This window comes from Felis catus, chromosome A2, assembly GCF_018350175.1.
Source record: "Felis catus isolate Fca126 chromosome A2, F.catus_Fca126_mat1.0, whole genome shotgun sequence".
In the NCBI taxonomy this organism is placed as follows: domain Eukaryota; kingdom Metazoa; phylum Chordata; class Mammalia; order Carnivora; family Felidae; genus Felis; species Felis catus.
The window spans coordinates 53,887,607-53,905,247 of NC_058369.1; the positions used below are offsets into that span (position 1 = coordinate 53,887,607).

Here is a 17,641-nt window from a genome sequence, read left to right on the forward strand (position 1 = left end):
TAGATATGAACTTAACCTTTCTGGGTTTTTTTCCTCATCTGTAAGTCAGGGATTAATAATGATTTTTATGAAACGTTTTGATTTATATTACCATTTATTGTTAATCAATAGGACCATCCTGAGGATAATGTGTCTGAAAAGTAGAACGCAGCCCCAAGGCCTGAGCAAAGGTCTTTCTTTGGACTATGGATTGACCACTGTCTTGGGTTCTTGGTTCCCCGTGTGCATCCTGCAGTGTGGTTACCTGAGAACTGGGAGTTTTCCTCTCAGCCACCACAGGAGAATTTAGGGATGCATTTTAGACTGCCAAGGGAAAGGGCGTTGACTTCACCAAAGATGGGTGTTTTGAATGGGGAGGGGTCCAGTTCTGTCTCCCAGGGAGGCAGAGACCCTCAACACCTTCTGACCTGTGTCTCAGTTTCCCCATCTGTAAAATGGGGGTGAGAAACCCTTAACTGTAGGTTCTAAGGTTGATTCAGAGACCCCGTCATTTACCGAGTGTCTAGGATTGTCCCTGCCGCTTACCAAGCTGATGCCTCTTGTCCTGCAGGTCGGCCACACACACGGAGCACTGTCATCACAGCAGTCAAGTTCCTCATCTCTGACCAGCCCCATCCCATTGACCCCCTCCTGAAGAGCTTCATCGGTGAGCACCCCCACTCCTCTACCCCCGGCCCCGCTCGTCCCCTCCTCCCAGCCTTTGAGTCCAGGCTGATTTTTCTTACACATTAACTAAGGGGAGTCTGAGGCCCAGGAGGCTACCTCACCCCTATGATAGGCAGCAGGCCCTGGTGCCTGGTGCAAATCCCTGTGCTGCCACTGAATTGCTGGGTGAGCCTAACATGCCCCTTCTTACCTCTGAGCCTCATTTCCTCATCTGTAAAGTGTAAGGGGGTGAGAACCCTTATCTGCAAGTTCTAAGTTGATTCAGAGGCCCCATCTTTTATTGGGGGGAAGGTACTCCATGAACACACAGTCTCTTACACGTGGAAAACCACCAGCCTCTCACGTGCATTGGCTTCGGTGGGCTTCAAGCTAGGTAGAGCTCTACTGGAATTGGGGAGAGTGGCTCCCAGCTCATGCCCTGTCTTAGGAGTCTTCTGGACTTAGAAGCCCAAACAGACTTCATTGGTGAGCCCTCTCTTTGGAACTCTGCAGGACTAGGCTCTTCCTAGAGAAGGCAGACATTCACAGCTCTGAGCCTGCAGGCCTGTAACTGGATCACACTGGGAGTCTGGCCCTTCTCACACAGGCAGCACAGCCTGGTGGAATGTGGATAGATTCTGAAGTCTGCCAGTCTTGGGTTGACAGCCTGGCTCTGCTACTCTCTGGCTGTGTGAGCGTGGACTAGTCATCTCATCCCCAGCTCTAAAACGGAGGTGACGGGGTGCCTGGGTGGCTCAGTTAGTTGAGCATCTGACTTCGGCTCAGGTCATGATCTCACAGCTCATGGGTTTGAGCCCCATGTCAGGCTGTGTGCTGACAGCTCAGAGCCTGGAGCCTGCTTCAGATTCTGTGTCTCCTCTCTCTGCCCCAACCCCGCTCATGCTTTGTCTCACTCTGTTTCTCAAAAATAAATAAATGTAAAAAAAAAATTAAAAAAAAACGGGGTGTTGGGGTGCCTGGGTGGTTCAGTTGGTTGAACATCTGACTCAGGTCATGATCCCAGGGTCGTGGGATCAAGCCCCACACTGGGGTCCACACTGAGCATAGATTAAGTACCGCTTAAGATTCTCTCTGTCTCTCCCTCTGTCCCTCCCTCCCCTTCTCTAAAATAATATTAAAAAAATTTTTAAACGGGGATTCTGATCCACATTTGCCAGGGCACTGTTGTGTGAGACCAGGGGTCAGCAGGTGTGGCCACACTCTGAATTGGAGAACATGTCTAGAAGCCACAGCAATATCAACAGCAACTTCATCCCATCCCCTGACCCAGTGGGCATACGTTGCCCCTAGTTCTGAATTCCCTCATCTTGCCTGAGCCGCCCATGGCTAGCAGTCCTAGGGACCTCTGCCTAGGTGTTTGTTTTTGGTTGTATGGTTGAACCACAGTTTTCGTGCTCTCACTGCATATCAGATATAAGGCTAGGCCCTTTGGTATACCTCACCGTAGTTCATTCTCCCTTGCTTGAGGGTCGCATGTTACAGATGAGGAGGCAGAGATTCAGAGAGGCGACTTGAACTCCAGTCTTGCCAGGTTCCCCACCAGGACACAGTAGAAGAGCCCCAGAGGTTACCAGCTCTGGATTTGAATCCTGCTCTGCTGGGAGACTTTATGTTCTTCCCAGGGCATTGTATTGGGAAGCACAGCATGGCAGTTTTCCCCATGACTGGTGATGGTAACTCTGATAACCTGATTAAGGTGGAGACTTCCAGGTTCTCTACTCTAAAATTACTTTTTCCTTTGGAATGAATAAGTACTTTTGAGTCTGTCAGAACATCCTGTTCATCAAATTTCTGCCCACCACATTTAGCATCCATTGTGGTTTCTTTCCTGATTCAGTGATTTCTGACAGTTGCCAAATGGTGACTTTTAATTTCAGCATTCCTTCCATATTTGTTAGATTGCTTTCTGTTCTCTGGAAGAACTTTTCCTTATCCCCCATTTATTTATTCATTGATTTATTCATATCGTTATAGACTCATGGGTTCCTGTTTTATTCAGTGACTTATAACTATTTACTGTCTTCATTTATTTTGATTCTTAAGCTTGTCTTAGATGTGGCCAGTGTGAGCCCTTCGGACTGGTTCCTATGTTCTGTTGATGTGTTTCCATCATCCTTTGAACATATCCTTACTTTTTGGCACAGTAAGATGCCCTACACTTACCTTGAACCTTTGCTGCCTCAGCTCTGGAATCAGTCCTTTGTTCAGGGAGCCCTGATTCTTTTTAGTGGAGAATGGTACTTAGAATCCAAGATCTAGACACTAGGTGTGCTAATTGCTACTGGGGTGCCATTGCTTCAAGGTCCTCTTAACAGAACTAGGAAGTATGTGAATGTGTGAATGTATGTACACAGACACACATGTACATGTGTTACCTGCTCTTCCAGTCCAGCACTGCAGGGCTCCTTCTAGCCTTCTTCCGTTCCATACCCTTCTCTTACAGGGAAAAGCCCAGTTCCTGCTGTCTACCAGATATTTATACGCTTAATCCTGGAACACACAGAAAGTAGACTGACAATTGCTTACTTTTATCTCTGTGAATAGTCAGTATCTGTTTATAGGTCTTTTGTCGTTAGCCGGAGGGCAACTAGTCAAAATACTTTGGAAATTACTTGGGTGAGTTGTTTCATTCTTTCCTAACCTGGTGGTTATGTTAATCATTTGAAATACTGTTAGGATTGCAGTTTTTGTTGTTGTTTTTTGTTTTTTTAAGGATTCCCCTCATTCTAGATTTTCTTTATAGAGCAAATGAGACATTAACATAGTCCTTAAAAAGTCTATAAACTATACAAAAAGGTATATTCAGAGAAGTGCTGTGTGAAAGTATAAGATTCTTTCTCTCTCTGATCTTCAAGATCCTTATCTGTAATGATATCAAGTCAACGTTTATAGAATCCTTGCTCTGTGCCAAGCTTTCTGCTAGGTATTTTAGATAGATTAGGTATATTAGATAGACGGATAGATAGATAGATAGATAGATAGATAGATAGATAGATAGATAGATAGATATCACATCACTACATTTTAAATCTTGAAAACAGTCCTACACTATGGGTACTGCTGTTACTCCCATTTTATAGATGAGGACATTGAGGCTATCCAAGGTCCCATAGCTAGGAAATAGTGGAACCTAGATTTGAACCCAGGCCAGACTCTAGTTCACATTCTTACTTGTGCTTTGAGGACTCATTGTGCCTGGTAAGAAAGTAGATGCTCAGAACACGTTTGCCCCCCTTCAGCCAAGTCTGCCCAGCTCACAGTAATCAGGTAACTGAGGTTGGGGTGGAGGTGATTTGCGTCTTGGCTGAGCCGTCCCTCACACACCCTCTCATCTTTCAGGAGAGTTCATGGAGAGCCTGCAGGACCCAGACCTGAATGTGCGCCGGGCCACTCTGGCTTTCTTCAACTCGGCTGTGCACAATAAGCCCTCACTGGTCCGGGACCTGCTGGATGACATCCTGCCCCTCCTCTACCAGGAGACAAAGATCCGCAGGGACCTCATCCGAGAGGTAAGGCCATTGAAGGCCAGTGAAGGCCTGACTGGCGGAGCTGTGACAAGGATTTGGGTCAAGCTCTTCAGAGCAGGCACGTGGGCCATGTGGCCTGGGTCAAATGCTGCACCTCCACTTCCAGGTTGTGTGACCCTGGGCACATTGACCTAGGGACAATTTAATCTGCTCTGAGTCTGTTTCTCTTCTTGGGAAAAATGAGGAAAATAGTTTGTGTCTGCATCATAGGGTTGTTGACAAGATTCAATGAGTTATGTCCTGCAGCTTCTCAGGGCTGCTCCTGGCACACAGTTGGCACTCGGTAAATGTTGGCGGTTCTTATTATCACTCAACATTCAGCAGGCATTCACTGAGCACCAGCACTGTGTCAGAGTGCCAGGATCAGAGCTGGATCAGAGCTGCCACTAGGGAGCTCATGGCCACCTAAAGGATAGAGACACCCATTCTGCCGATTATTTTACTGAGATAGAGCCTATTTGGTGCAATAAGGATTTAAGGGGCACAGATTAAAAGTTAATTAACAGCTATTATCACATAGTATAATAAAAATGTCTTGGGGAGCCTGGGTGGTCACTCAGTTGAGCATTCAACTTCGGCTCAGGTTACGATCTCATGGTTCGTGGCTTTGAGCCCCACATCTGGCCTGCTGCTGTCAGTGCAGGCCCACTTTGGAGCCTCTGTCTCCCTATCTCTCTGTCTTTCCCCTGCCCATTCTCTCTCTCTTTAAAAAAAAAAACAAAAACAAAAAAACCACCTGGCATTGCTGAAGAGGAAGTGACTATGTTTAGAGGGGTTAGGAAAGTTTCCCAAAAGAGGGGGCATTTAAGCTGGGCTTTGAGGGGTGAGAATGAGAGTACCATTAAGAGCAGAGCCTTGTGGTTAAAAGCTTCAGAGACCCGGGCTTTTAATTCTAGTTCAGCCGCTTGCTAGCTGTGTGTTCTTGGGCAAATTAATTAACCTTTCTGAGCCTTAGTTTCCTCTTATGTTACGTGGGGTTAATATAACACTGTCTTCCTGGGGCTGTTGTGATGCTTGAGTAACATGTCATTTGTCAAGCACTCAGCACAGTGGCTGGCACGTTACAACTGCTCAGTAGACTATAATAATTATTGTTACTGTTATTATCAAAGGGCATTGCAGGCTGAGCAAAGGCAAGAGATTGGGGACAGAACACAGTACTGAACAACAGAGGTGGGGTGTGCAGCAGGAACTAAGGGAGGTGTTCTTACACCCTAGAGTCACATCCCATAACCCTTGTCACCCTTCCCTCCTGCAGGTAGAAATGGGGCCCTTTAAGCACACAGTGGATGATGGGCTGGACGTGCGCAAGGCAGCCTTTGAATGCATGTACTCGCTGCTTGAGAGCTGCCTGGGCCGGCTGGACATCTGCGAGTTCCTGAATCACGTGGAGGATGGCCTGAAGGACCACTACGATATCCGGGTAGGATGGGCTCCCTGCCAAACCTATGCCCACCCTGTACGAAGGGGAGAGCAGGCACCACTGGGGCCCATTGCTTGTTTGTCCCCCACTCTCTACCCCGGCACCCCTGTAAATAACTGCATTGTTCTTTTTCAATAAGAAAGAGAGCCAACCTCTCAAACACCTTTGAGGAGAGTCTACACTGGGCAAGCTCTTTGGAGGACGGTTTAGCAGTAGCTAGAAAAATTTAGAATTCTGAGACCCACCTTTGACCTAGCAGTTCCATCTCTGTGAACAGAGCCTCTAGACTGACACCTAAAAACATGTTTGGAGTTTTATGTTCTAGATTATTCTGAGAGTTGGGGAAAGCTGGCAGCTTCCCAAATGTCCACCTATCAGAAGCTCACTCAATAAACTGGGTACCTCTGGTCTTGGAATGCTAGCAGCATTAAGAAGAGTGAGCCAGGTCCCTCTGCACTGATGTGAGAGATGCCCAAGGCCCGCTGTTGACTGATAAAAGCCAGTTTTTACAGGCATTTCCCCCATGCTTTTCCCTTCTTACCCCTTCTGGCCACACGGCCCTCTTGCCTGCCCTCCAGGGAACACAGGACAAGGCCTGGGCTCAGTGCAACATTTGGACTCCTATGTCCAGGCTCCTTTTGGTGTTGAGGAGGGTGGGTTGAGGAGGTTGAGTCTGCACCACACCCTTAGAGAGTGGGTTTATGATGGCCACTCTACAGGGGAGAGGCCAGAGAGCTGGGTGGTTCCAGGGCACCAGCTGGGAAATGGAGGAGCCCTGGGTCACAGCATGTGCTGTGTGATGCCATGCTTTTTGCTGGTCCCCCTCCTTTGCTGTGGGTTGCGGGGGGATCAGGGCAGGGTGGACATCTGGTAGGGACGGGTAGGGCGTGTAGAATTCAGACAACCATCCGTTATGCTGCATGTTTGTAGGAATTTCACCATTTTCAAAAGAGGTCACCATTATTCTCCTGCAGGCTGGACCAGGATTGTAGATGTGTTTAGTTGGCTCATACAGCAGTTGTTTGTTTTTTTTTTTTTTAACTGAGTGCCAGTATTTAAAAGTTGAGAGATTTTACGTGAAAATCAGTTTCTTTTGAAAACAATGCATGAGCTCTGGGCCACATTCCCACGGCCACAACGGGCTGGAGCTGACAGCTGCTGTCTGGAGTGTGGACTCCTAACTCCTTCCCAGTTGCCATCTGGCCCTCTTCACTCATGGACAGTGTCTGCCTGGCCCTGTGAGCATCTGAGCTTGAGAGTAGCCCCCTCCCTGGTGCTTCTTCTTATCTGATCCTCCTCAGCCAAGTGTAGCTGGCGTAGTGGGTATTGCCATTCACATTTTTTTAATATTTATTTATTTTTGAGCGAGAGATACAGAGCATGAGCAGGAGAAGGGCAGAGAGAGAAGGAGACACAGAATCCAAAGCAGGCTCCAGGCTCTGGGCTGTCAGCACGTGGGGCTCGAACTAACGTACCACAAGATCATGACCTGAGCCTAAGTCAGACGCTCAACCGACTGAGCCACCCAGGCGCCCCCTGCCATTCACATTATAGATAAGAAAACTGAGGCCCAGAGTGGGAGAGACTGTTGCAGGGCCCTGGCAGGAATTAGTGCTAGAGTTTGGACCTGAGCTCCAGGTGTTGGTACCAGATCCTCTGATCTTCCCTGGGCTCTGCTCCTTTTGGCCATTTCACTGTGAACGTTGTCTCCTTCCTCTGGGGCAGATGCTGACCTTCATCATGCTGGCCCGACTGGCTACCCTGTGTCCCGCACCTGTTCTGCAGAGGGTGGACCGGCTCATTGAGCCACTCAGGGCCACCTGCACTGCCAAGGTAAGCCCTCCTGCCTAGCCCTGGGCACACCTACAGATTATTCAGTTACCATTTATGGGTAGTATATGAAGTGCTTCATTTAACTGTTGTTGTCACCCTATAAAGTATTTCTTATTGTCACCACTGTATACACAGAGGAACAGAGACTCAGAGAGGTGCAGTTATTGATTTGGGCTACCCAGCTAGTAAATTGCAGAGCTGGGATTCACACCCACCTCTTTCTTTCGTTCATCAAACATTTCCTGGGGGCCGGCCCTTGTAGCAAGGTACTAGGGATACCACATTGAACATGGTGTATTCCCTACTCCCACCTCCTAATTGGAACACTGAGTTATTCTCTTGGAAAGATAGAAACCATTGATCGGGTGATTGATTCAGGGCAGAGTGGCTGCTAGGCTGGAGTGCCTCAAGGGTCAGGGGAGGGATCTGGAGTGGAAGGCCTGGGGGAAAGCTGCAGCACTGGGAACAGAGCCTGGTGCCCAGTAATTATCTGTTGACTGAAAGAACTAATCTGGGTTTTGAAAGGGTAGGAATTAACCAAATGAGGGCAGAGTATTTCAGATTGGAGCTTAAAGAGGAGAGAGATCTATAGAACAGTGATTTTCAAGTTGCAAAAGAGCAAAACCTTTTCCAAAAAAATGAAATCTTTTGTGGCTAAAACAGATAAAATTGGTAATTTCTTAATAGAAACCTACCTTTTAAGTTTCAGTTTGTAAACCTATGCATGGTATGAAGTCATAGAAAACAGTGGTTCTGCAGGGCCATTGCAGTCTTGACAGTTTTAAAGGCCAAATCACTTCTAGTTTTCTTGGAGCTATACAGCATGGAGAAAAATCCCAGTTCACAGGGAAAGGCTGCAAATGGTGTTGCAGCATCAGGACACCCTTCCACTCGGCTAAGATGGCAAGAGGAGCTTTGATCTGAGGCCTACACAGAGGCCACTCATTCTGGCTGCCCAGAGGGCACTGTGTGTGGGGCGCTATGATGAAAACTTGCTGCATCCAAGTCCACGATCCCTCATCCACTGAAACCTACAAAGCTCTGGAAACCAAAAGCTTTTTATTTTTTTTTTTTAATTTATTTTTTTTTATGTTTATTTTTGAGAGACAGAGCGCAAGTTGGGGAGGGGCAGAGACAGAGGGAGACACAGAATCCCAAGCAGGCTCCAGGCTCTGAGCTGTCAGCCCAGAGCCCGGCTCGGGGCCTGAACCCACGGACCATGAGATCATGACCTGAGCCAAAGTCAGCTGCCCAACCGACTGAGCCACCCAGGTGCCCCACTGTGTTAAGTCATTTAATCCTTAAAAGCAACTCTATGGAAAGGAGACTCTTACATATAGAAAGGGAAGTACAGCTTAGAATGACCACCTGAAGTCACAGATCTTACAGGGCAGAGCTATTTGAACCTGATTGTTCAACCCCAATGCCAAGCTCTTAACCATTACACCGGACTCTTCAAGGGAAAGAGTCTTTGGGTGAAGTCAGGGGCATGGAGAGGAATTTGGACTTTATTCCATAAGCAGTGGGGGGAATTCTGAGATCCTCTAAATAAGTGGAAGAGGGTGGGGGATGAAAAACAAGGCAGACAAGGCAGTTTTGGGTACTTGCTGTGCAGAAGAGATTGCAGGGCCAGGCACCTGAGTTGGGGGGAAGAAGCCAGGCCAGCTAGATGACTGTCACAGTGATCCATTCATTCAATTAAGTCAGATGGTACCACCAAGTCATATGATACCAAGAGCCTGTTTTTAAGCACAGTGAATAAACATAGGCTGAATCTCCTATCAGGGGCAGGAGACAATTAACACTTTATAGCAATTGTCACCACTGAATTATTTATTTTTTAATTTTTTAATTTTTTTTAATGTTTATTTATTTTTGAGAGAGAGAGAGCGCGCGAGTAAGGGAGGGGTAGAGAGAGGGAGACACAGGCTCCAGGCTCTGAGCTGTCAGCACAGAGCCTGACGCGGGGCTTGAACTCACGAACCGGAGATCATGACGTGGGCTGAATGAAGTCAGAGGCTTAACAGACTGAGCCACCCAGGTGCCCCCATCAAATTACTTATTAATGAAAAGAAAGGTGGACAGTTTAGATTGGTCCGAGGCCTCTAGGTGACTTCGAAGTTGATTTGAATGACAAAGAATCACCCTCTGGAGAAACCTACCAGTGTAAAAGTGCAGGAGAAAGGACAGGAGACTGACGTAGGGGAGTATGCTGTGATTTAAACTGGGAAAGCTTACTACCGGTGGTTGAGAGGAATCCAGAGACTAGTGAGGGAGGCTGTGATGCCAGGCCAGGCCAGGCTCAGTAAAGGATGGCTCGTTTTTTCCCACTTTAGGTCAAAGCTGGTTCCGTGAAGCAGGAATTTGAGAAGCAAGATGAGCTGAAACGCTCCGCCATGAGGGCTGTGGCCGCCCTGCTGACCATCCCGGAAGTAGGGAAAAGCCCCATCATGGCTGACTTCTCTTCCCAAATCCGATCCAACCCCGAACTTGCTGCCCTCTTTGAGAGCATCCAGAAGGATTCTGCTTCAGCCCCCAGCACAGACTCTATGGAGCTCAGCTAGTGCTTCCCCAGTCCCCAGGTGGGCCCTTACCAAGAGAAGGGGGCCTACCCAAGCCTGAGGCCTCACTGTCCCCATGCTGGCCAAAGGCCTCTGCTTTTGCCCTTTCTTCATCTCACTGCGGGGCCGTCCTGCTCCTGGTCGGGGCTTACAGTGCCTTCTCCAGGGACCCCAACTCAAGGCCCCCAGCAGGAGCTGCAAGGCTGCCAACAGTTGGACCCTGTAACTCAGGACAGTCATTCAAAGCAACAGGGCATGGACGTTTTTCCAAGCCCTTCGGCACAAATAGTGGTTGTGTGACTTCACACTGGGCAGTCTATACCTTCAAACTGGGGAGTCGCTGCCTTACAGAGGACTAAGTAGTGTTTAGAAATACTCTTGTGCTCACAGCTGTGAAAGGTTAGGAGGCAGCCGGCTGGCCTTCTTTCCCACCAGTGTCACTCACACCTCTCCCACTTTTCACTTCACTTGATCTGTTAGGCCAAAAATTCATGCTTCGGCTGGGCATCTGAAAAACTAAAGCTACTTCTCTGAGCTTCTTGCATTTTAGAATTCAAAATGCTTCCTTTTCCAATTGGTAGTAATGATTCAGAAATTGGTATTTTTGCAGGGGAGGTGGTTGGGATAGAGAATTAGATCTAATATGTTTTTTTCTAATTTCAAAACGCTTATGTAGTCAAACGGGAAACCAGAAAGCACAAAGGAAACTAGACCACCTCTCACGCCACCCCACCTATAGGTGTAACCAGTTGGTTTGTGTCCTTCGGAGGAAGACTTTGAACATGTTGTTCCTAGTTTTTAGTATTGAAGACACAAATATTAAGTGACAGATTAAAAGAATTTTCTGTACTGTCCCAGGTTAATAAGAGATCCTTGTTACTTTTTCTCTGCACAGTTCCTCTACTAGGCATGTCACCATCCGTATATTTCCCAAGTCAGTTTAAAGAAATTATGAAAATGACCAACATTTACTCAAATGTTTCAGACTAGGTTTTGAACTGGAGGCAGCCCACCTGTAAGACCTTTTTCTAAGGGACTTAAAACCGCTCATGGCTAGCATGCCAAGAAAATTCTAACCAGGGTAGTTCTTTCTGCTCAGTTGACCAGGTTGGTAGGGAAAAACACCCTGTATGCAGTTGTCTTGTTCTGGAGTCTACATGCCCTATCCCAGGACTATATACTGCCACTTGCTACCAGTTCTTGGAAAAGTGGTACCCTAACTTTACAGACATGCCTGACTTTATCATGCTTTGTAGATACTGCATTTACAAATTGAAGATTTGTGGGAATCCTGCGTCCAGCCACATCTGTCAGCACCATTTGCTCATTTCATATTTTCCTCACTTTTTCATTATTGTATTTGTTATGATCTGTGATCTTTGATGTTACTATTAGTGCCTGAAGATGTGACGGTCATGAGAAAACTTTTAACGGTGGAGTTGAGATGGAATCTGCTCCTGGTGAAGGTGCTGTTAAAGACTGTTGAAATGACAACAAAGAACTGAAGAATATTACATCAACTTAGTTGATAAAGCAGTGGCAGGGTTTGAGGAGATGGACTCCAATTTTGAAAGCTCTCTGGGTAAAGGTGCTCATATTACATGCTACAGAGAAGTCATTCTTGACTCCATCAATGCAGCAAACTTCATGGTCTTAATTTTAGTAACTTGCCACAGCCACCCAGTCTTCAGCAACCACCACCCTCATTAGTCAACAGCCATCAGCATCGGGGGAAGACCCTCCACCAGCAAAAAGATTGCCATTCATAGAAAGCTCAGGCAGTTATTTTTGCAATAAAGTTATTTTTAAATTAAGGTATGCACATTATTTAGGTAAACTATTGCACATAATAAATTTGAGTATGGTATAAACAGAACTTTTATATGAACTGGGTAACCAGAAAATGCGTCGGACGTGTGACTTGCTTTATCACAGTGGTCTGGAACCAACCAAGCCTGGGCCTCCAGAGGCATGCCTGTAATTAATGGGGCTAAATTCTAGCTATTGTTGCCTAGAGTGTGGGCTGTAGTTGAAAAGGAAGCTTGATTATTAAATCCTGAATACCAGTCAAGAGGCTATATCATGTTAAGGATCCCACATCTTCAGAAATTGTTCAATTACCTGAAGCAGCCAGCTAGGGGAAGGTTATAAAAGGGAGACTGCAAAATATCTTGACATCCAAGGCTGATCATATAGTAGAGGGATTTTTGTCATCCTGTCATAGTTTAGGACAGAAGCCACAGGATGCTATTTCAGCACCAAATAAGTAAGGGAGTAAGGGATTCACCTGGATTCTTTCATGCAGTTTCTCAATCACGAGAACCACATAGAGTAAATGTCATCCAACTTTACATAGCAAACCTAAGAAAGACTACTTGCTCTGAGCTACAAGGTCCTCCAGTTAAGGGAGGAACCCACCTTGGTCTGAAGGCCAAGTCTCCCCTACCCCCAAATGGAGTGGACAAGGCTGATCTGGGCACCAGAGGCCTGTGCCCTATGAAGAATAAAATATGCTTTATAAACCTCTTTCAAATGGAAGATTCCAGAGTATTAACCAGCAGTAAAAAAACATCTGTGACAACTTGTCTGAGTAGGAAATTGAAGAGTAAAACCAAAGAGGGAAATGCCAGATGGTAGTTTTATGGTTTTATTAACACAAATATGATGTGCACATAAACTGTCTATTCATTTTCTTCGCTGCGCAGTCTGGCATTGGGATTCGTGACTCTGATGGCCAGCTGGGCTGCTCTTTCCACAATGGCTTTACGGTTCTTGGAGGAGACATTGTGAGCAATCTCTGCACAGTAAGATCTGGAAAAGAATTGGTTAGTGAGTAGAGTAAGGAGGCGATGGTAAATGGCTGATGAACAAGACCTGCACAGCCCCGAATCCCAACTCTCCTAAAATCTATGGTACCAGCAGTAAGGCTCTTAAAGTATTCCCAGGCAGTGACAAAAGCACTCTCATTGTTCCCTCTCACTTAATCTTTACAGCAGCCTTATGATTCATGTATTGCCTCCATCTAACAGACAAACCATGGCCCTTAAAGGTGGAAATGAATTCCCAAGTCAGATATATAGAAACAGGGCTATCATGGCTCAGACCCAGACTCCAAGTTCAAAGGTCCTCCTCTATCCTTCTAGTCCCATGAAGTTTTAAAACTCTCTGCAAAGTAACCAAGAGCAGAATCCAACAGTCTGATTAAACCAGGAGCTTCCTAGCTCAGACATTAATTTACTTGTTTGCTGCTGACAAAATTCAAATTGAGAAGTAACATTGCCTGAAGTTGCCCAGCAAATAGCTATACTTTAACCCGCCTAACAGATACTGTTCCAACTTACTCATTCCTCACAGCTGCACCATACCCTGGTTTGGTAACAAACTGGCCCGAAGCATTTTATGACACCAGCAACAGCTAATTAAGATAATGTAGGGGCACCTGGCTGGCTTATTAGGTGGGTCATCTGACTCTTGATCTTGGGGAGGCGAGTTTGAGCCCCATGTTGGGTGTAGAGATTGCTTAAAAATGAAATCTTAAGGAGCAGCTAGGTGGCTCAATCAGTTAAGCGTCTATTGATTTTGGCTCAGATTATAATCTCATTGTGAGTTTGAACCCCAGTCAGCTGGAGCCCACTTCGGGTTCTGTGTCTCCCTCTCTCTGTCCCTCTCCTGCTCATGCTCTCAAAAATAAACATTAGAAAAGAAAATGAAAATCTTGAAAAAAAAAGACTCTAGGAGAAATTTCAGCAAAGGAATACTGTAAGAAGTGACTAAGGCAATGGGGCATACAGAGTTCTCTTTAAGAACTCCAGCAAAATAGCTTAACAGACAAGCAAACTAAAAGAATTTTTTCATTTTCTATAAAGGAGGTTCACTCAAGCTCAAAGTAGCTATATTTTGAAATGTTTCCATCTTTGTTCTTAACACTTAAATCTTTTCTTCCCCCCCTCGATAACTCCTCAGGTCTTCGTCCATATATATATTTAACATATCAATCATCTTAAATACCTTCCCCTCTGCCTAGGCATTTTCCACACATGATCACCATTTTGAGTGTATATGTAACATTCCACCCAGTGCTTGTACTCCCACCATTCACAAACTACACTTTCAATCCTTCAGTTACTGCTGCAATGATCAGCCTTACAAAGATTTCCTGCTTTTCAGTTTATTTAAGGACAAATATCCAGAAATGCAACTTGTGGTGTAAAGGTCACAAATTCCAAAAACTTCTATAGCTCTTTACACAAACTGTCAAGCTATTTAAAAAGAGTACCTTTTTGGCACCCAGCAGCATCTGCAACTCATGTTTGCTGCCCAAGTATCTTTAATAGGAATATAAGAACACCATTCCCTCCAACCCAAATTCAAAGCATCTAAATAACTTCCCACATTAAATGTTTTCTCATCCCACTGTCCCCCTTTTGGCCTAAGCAAACCAAGTCTCTCACAGAGCTCAAAAAGTGTCTAACTTTCTTAAAACCCTTGAAAGGAATGCTGTGAACCCTCCGTGCACGCTAGCATCTCTACAACTTTGTGTAAGCCATCCTGATTGCAAAGCCTTCCTCCTTTTCTCTACCTCAGATCACAGAGCTCTTAATCAGACAGCAACTCGTCTATTCCTGCAGATTTTGGAAGAGAGATACCTGTGGCCACAGCATAAAGTGTCCCTTAGGTCTGAGGCTACACTATATCCCCCATACCTCCACATAAATAAAGCCACCATTCTGCAAAGAACTGCCAAAAGGATCCTCCAGCGTTTTTACTGTCAGGCAAAGTCCTGTCTTTCCAGGTCTCAGGTCTCTATACTTACCAGGGGAAGTTCCCTCACCCTGCTCCAGCAAAGGAAACCTTTCTAAGCCCCCCAACAAGCATTCTTTAAGCTCCCTAGAGAATATACAACTCCTCCAAATGCATTCTATAAAGTCCCTACCAAGATTGCTCACAGATGCAGACTTCTGACACCTGAACCCAGAAGTGGGGCCCAACTCACTTGTTGCACATCAGCAGCACCTCAAGCTCCTTGACATTGTGGACTAGGAACTTCCGGAAGCCACTGGGCAGCATGTGCTTTGTTTTCTTGTTGCTCCCGTAACCAATGTTGGGCATCAAAATCTGGCCCTTGAATCTTCTGCGCACCCTATTATCAATGCCTCTGGGTTTCCGCCAGTTGCGCTGAAATAAACACAGGAGGGTTAGTGCCTTTGCCAACACCTCTTCCTTTTAGAGGAAAAAAGGGGGACCCAATGAAAAGGAAACATGCCCCAACAGTAGCTGTCCTTGGGTTACAGTTCACCTTTATTTGGTGGAGAAAAATAGGGGCTCCTGCCTTTGAGCACCAGGAATATAGACTCACATCCACACTCCTAAATAAAGGAAAAACAAACTACAGACTGATAGAATGTGAGGGGATTGTGTATACAGTAAGGTAAAGAGTGAAGAGCATGGGTTCTAGCACTGCACTCAAGATACAAGTTTTCTCATCATAAAATACGGATAATCTACTTCTCATAACCTCTTAAGGCCACCTAAAATGATACAAGCCTCTAGACACGTCAAAACAGCCAAACGTCCAATTCATACTATAATCAAGTGACTGAATGCCAATAAGGTGTACTCAGACCTAAGTTTCTAGAGAGCTTCTTCCACTAACTGGACTGGTTCATCTGCCAAATGTGATCTTCTGACCAGGTGATACCATAAATCCAACAGCCCATTTAGGGGCTCCTTTCTCCACCCCAACAAACACTTCCATCCCAGGACCACATATACCTTAATTTTGACATATCGGTCTGACTGGTGCCGGATGAACTTCTTGGTCCTCTTTTTAACGATCTTGGGCTTCACCAGAGGTCTGAGGGCAGCCATGATGCCTTCAAGAAAGAAGCAGAGATGATGACAGAGTCCTAGAAGGAAGCTTTCCTGCTCAGGCCTTGAACATTGTTGCAGAGTGTCTTCCAATCTCCAGCTACTGAGCAAACTGGGAATGGAATGGGTACCTCTGCCAGGCTTGCTTTCCCTCCCGTTTCCGAAGCTGGCAGAATACGAACCACTCTCCAGACGCGATCCTGGGAGGTCAGCATTCACTTCATCCACTGAAGAAAAAAAGCACGCTAACAGCTAATCTAAAACAAATGGGGGCGCCCGGGCGGCTCAGTCGGTGGAGCATCCGACTTCAGCTCAGGTCATGATCTCACACTCCGCGAGTTCGAGCCACACGTCGGGCTCTTGTGCTGACAGCTCAGAGCCTGGAGCCTGCTTCAGATTCTGTGTCTCCCTCCCTCTCTGCCCCTCCCCTGCTCATGCTCAGTCTCAAAAATAAATCAAAACATTAAAAAAAAAAAATAGAACAAATGGACCCCCAAAAGTTCTCAGCTTGCACAGGGGAGCAAATCCCACACCTGGCGCCCCAAACCCCAGACAGTCCAATTTCCTTTTCGTTAGGCAGAACTTGGACAATCCACAAGAACCTGAGCCTTGTTGTTTTCTCACCTGTAAAATGGAAAGGATACTGCACGTTGAATGTTTGCAGTGACTGGAAGTAGAGAAACCTGTTATTTCCCCTAGAGTGCCGCTGCTCTACAATTCTCTCACAACAGACCTATAAAACCATAATGTACTGATGCTTCTAGGCCTTGGAACTTCCTGTTCTACCTGAAGATCATCCGAGGACCGGCCTTCCGGATTACCCTAGTTTTTTTTCCCTAATGCAACACCCTTTTTGTTCTCTTCGCTGCTTCTATTCCTTTGTTCAGCACACGGTACTCCGTGAACTTTGTGTTCGATAAAGGAACGCACCTCCGCCCGAAACATGATTTCCTCGCAGACAAGGACGCAGTTTTATATTCTCAGAGATCCTTCGTTAACTGAACCGATCGACTAGCAGCAATCGATTGTTTTGTTTTGGCGGTCTGGCCGCAGCAGCAACCCCAAGACCAGAACCGCAGAGGAGGGAGCGTCGGTCGGCGTGAACAAAATACACGCGGAAACACAACGCTGACCAAAACGGGAATACTCCTGCCTTCGGACTGGAAACTTCTGGTGGCTTCACAGTCCCTACAAGCCCGCGCTGCCTAGACCCGAAACGGCGACCTTCACTCCCAGGCCTCAAACAAGCTGTCAGCAACGCTGAGAGACACCAGGCGGCCTCCGTAGGGCGGCCAAGTGGCCCTGGGAAGCAAACCTCCATCATCGGTTGGGCCGCTTCATTCTGTTCCTGTACGTGCTCCAGCCAACCGACAAGGACAAAGCCCACCAAGACGAGTGCTCGGAAGGGCAGGCCTCCTCACCACGAAGCGACAATACCAGATGAAGACCGCAGAGATGCGGATGGCCAACGATTAAAACTCACCGAGTTACAGATGGCTGCCACCTCCGCAGGCAGCGCCGAGGAAGAGAGTGGAAGGTCGCGCGCGAAGGCTGATGGGACTTAACTTCTGGGTCCTGTCAGGCAAAAAAGAGTACTTCCTGCGCTTGATCCTTCAAAGGAAAGAAGGACATTTCAGAGAAATACTGAAAAAAAGTCAAGGAATACATGTGTTTTAATATATATTAATATCTAGAAGTACTGCTGGGAATTTTTCATACCTGCCGTAGGACTACGTAGACTATTTGGAATTCTTTCTGAGCTT

At 46.4% G+C, this 17,641-nt stretch overlaps 2 protein-coding genes and 1 non-coding gene across 4 annotated transcripts in view; 1 reads left to right on the forward strand and 2 right to left on the reverse strand.

Moving 5' to 3' along the window:
* Positions 1-11,886, forward strand: part of CAND2 (cullin associated and neddylation dissociated 2 (putative)) — a 33,656-nt gene extending 21,770 nt beyond the window's left edge. For both annotated transcript variants that reach the window (XM_045051974.1, XM_045051975.1), the window contains exons 11-15: positions 551-646; positions 4,006-4,175; positions 5,452-5,616; positions 7,342-7,449; positions 9,786-11,886. In XM_045051974.1, coding sequence (XP_044907909.1) covers positions 551-646; positions 4,006-4,175; positions 5,452-5,616; positions 7,342-7,449; positions 9,786-10,013 — 767 coding nt within the window. In that variant the 3' untranslated portion in view covers positions 10,014-11,886. The remainder of the gene's footprint in view (positions 1-550; positions 647-4,005; positions 4,176-5,451; positions 5,617-7,341; positions 7,450-9,785) is intronic.
* A 757-nt stretch (positions 11,887-12,643) lies between these two features.
* On the reverse strand, positions 12,644-17,502 carry RPL32 (ribosomal protein L32). The gene is made up of 4 exons (XM_003982504.5): positions 17,362-17,502; positions 15,783-15,883; positions 15,004-15,185; positions 12,644-12,821 (listed from the first exon to the last, which is right to left on the reverse strand). Exons 2-4 carry the CDS (start codon positions 15,876-15,878, stop codon positions 12,692-12,694), a joined length of 408 nt encoding a protein of 135 aa, XP_003982553.1. The 5' UTR covers positions 15,879-15,883; positions 17,362-17,502; the 3' UTR covers positions 12,644-12,691.
* On the reverse strand, positions 15,949-16,088 carry LOC111559642. The gene has a single exon (XR_002740766.1). It is a non-coding gene; the product is annotated as a small nucleolar RNA SNORA7 (small nucleolar RNA).
* Positions 17,503-17,641: the final 139 nt, after the last annotated feature.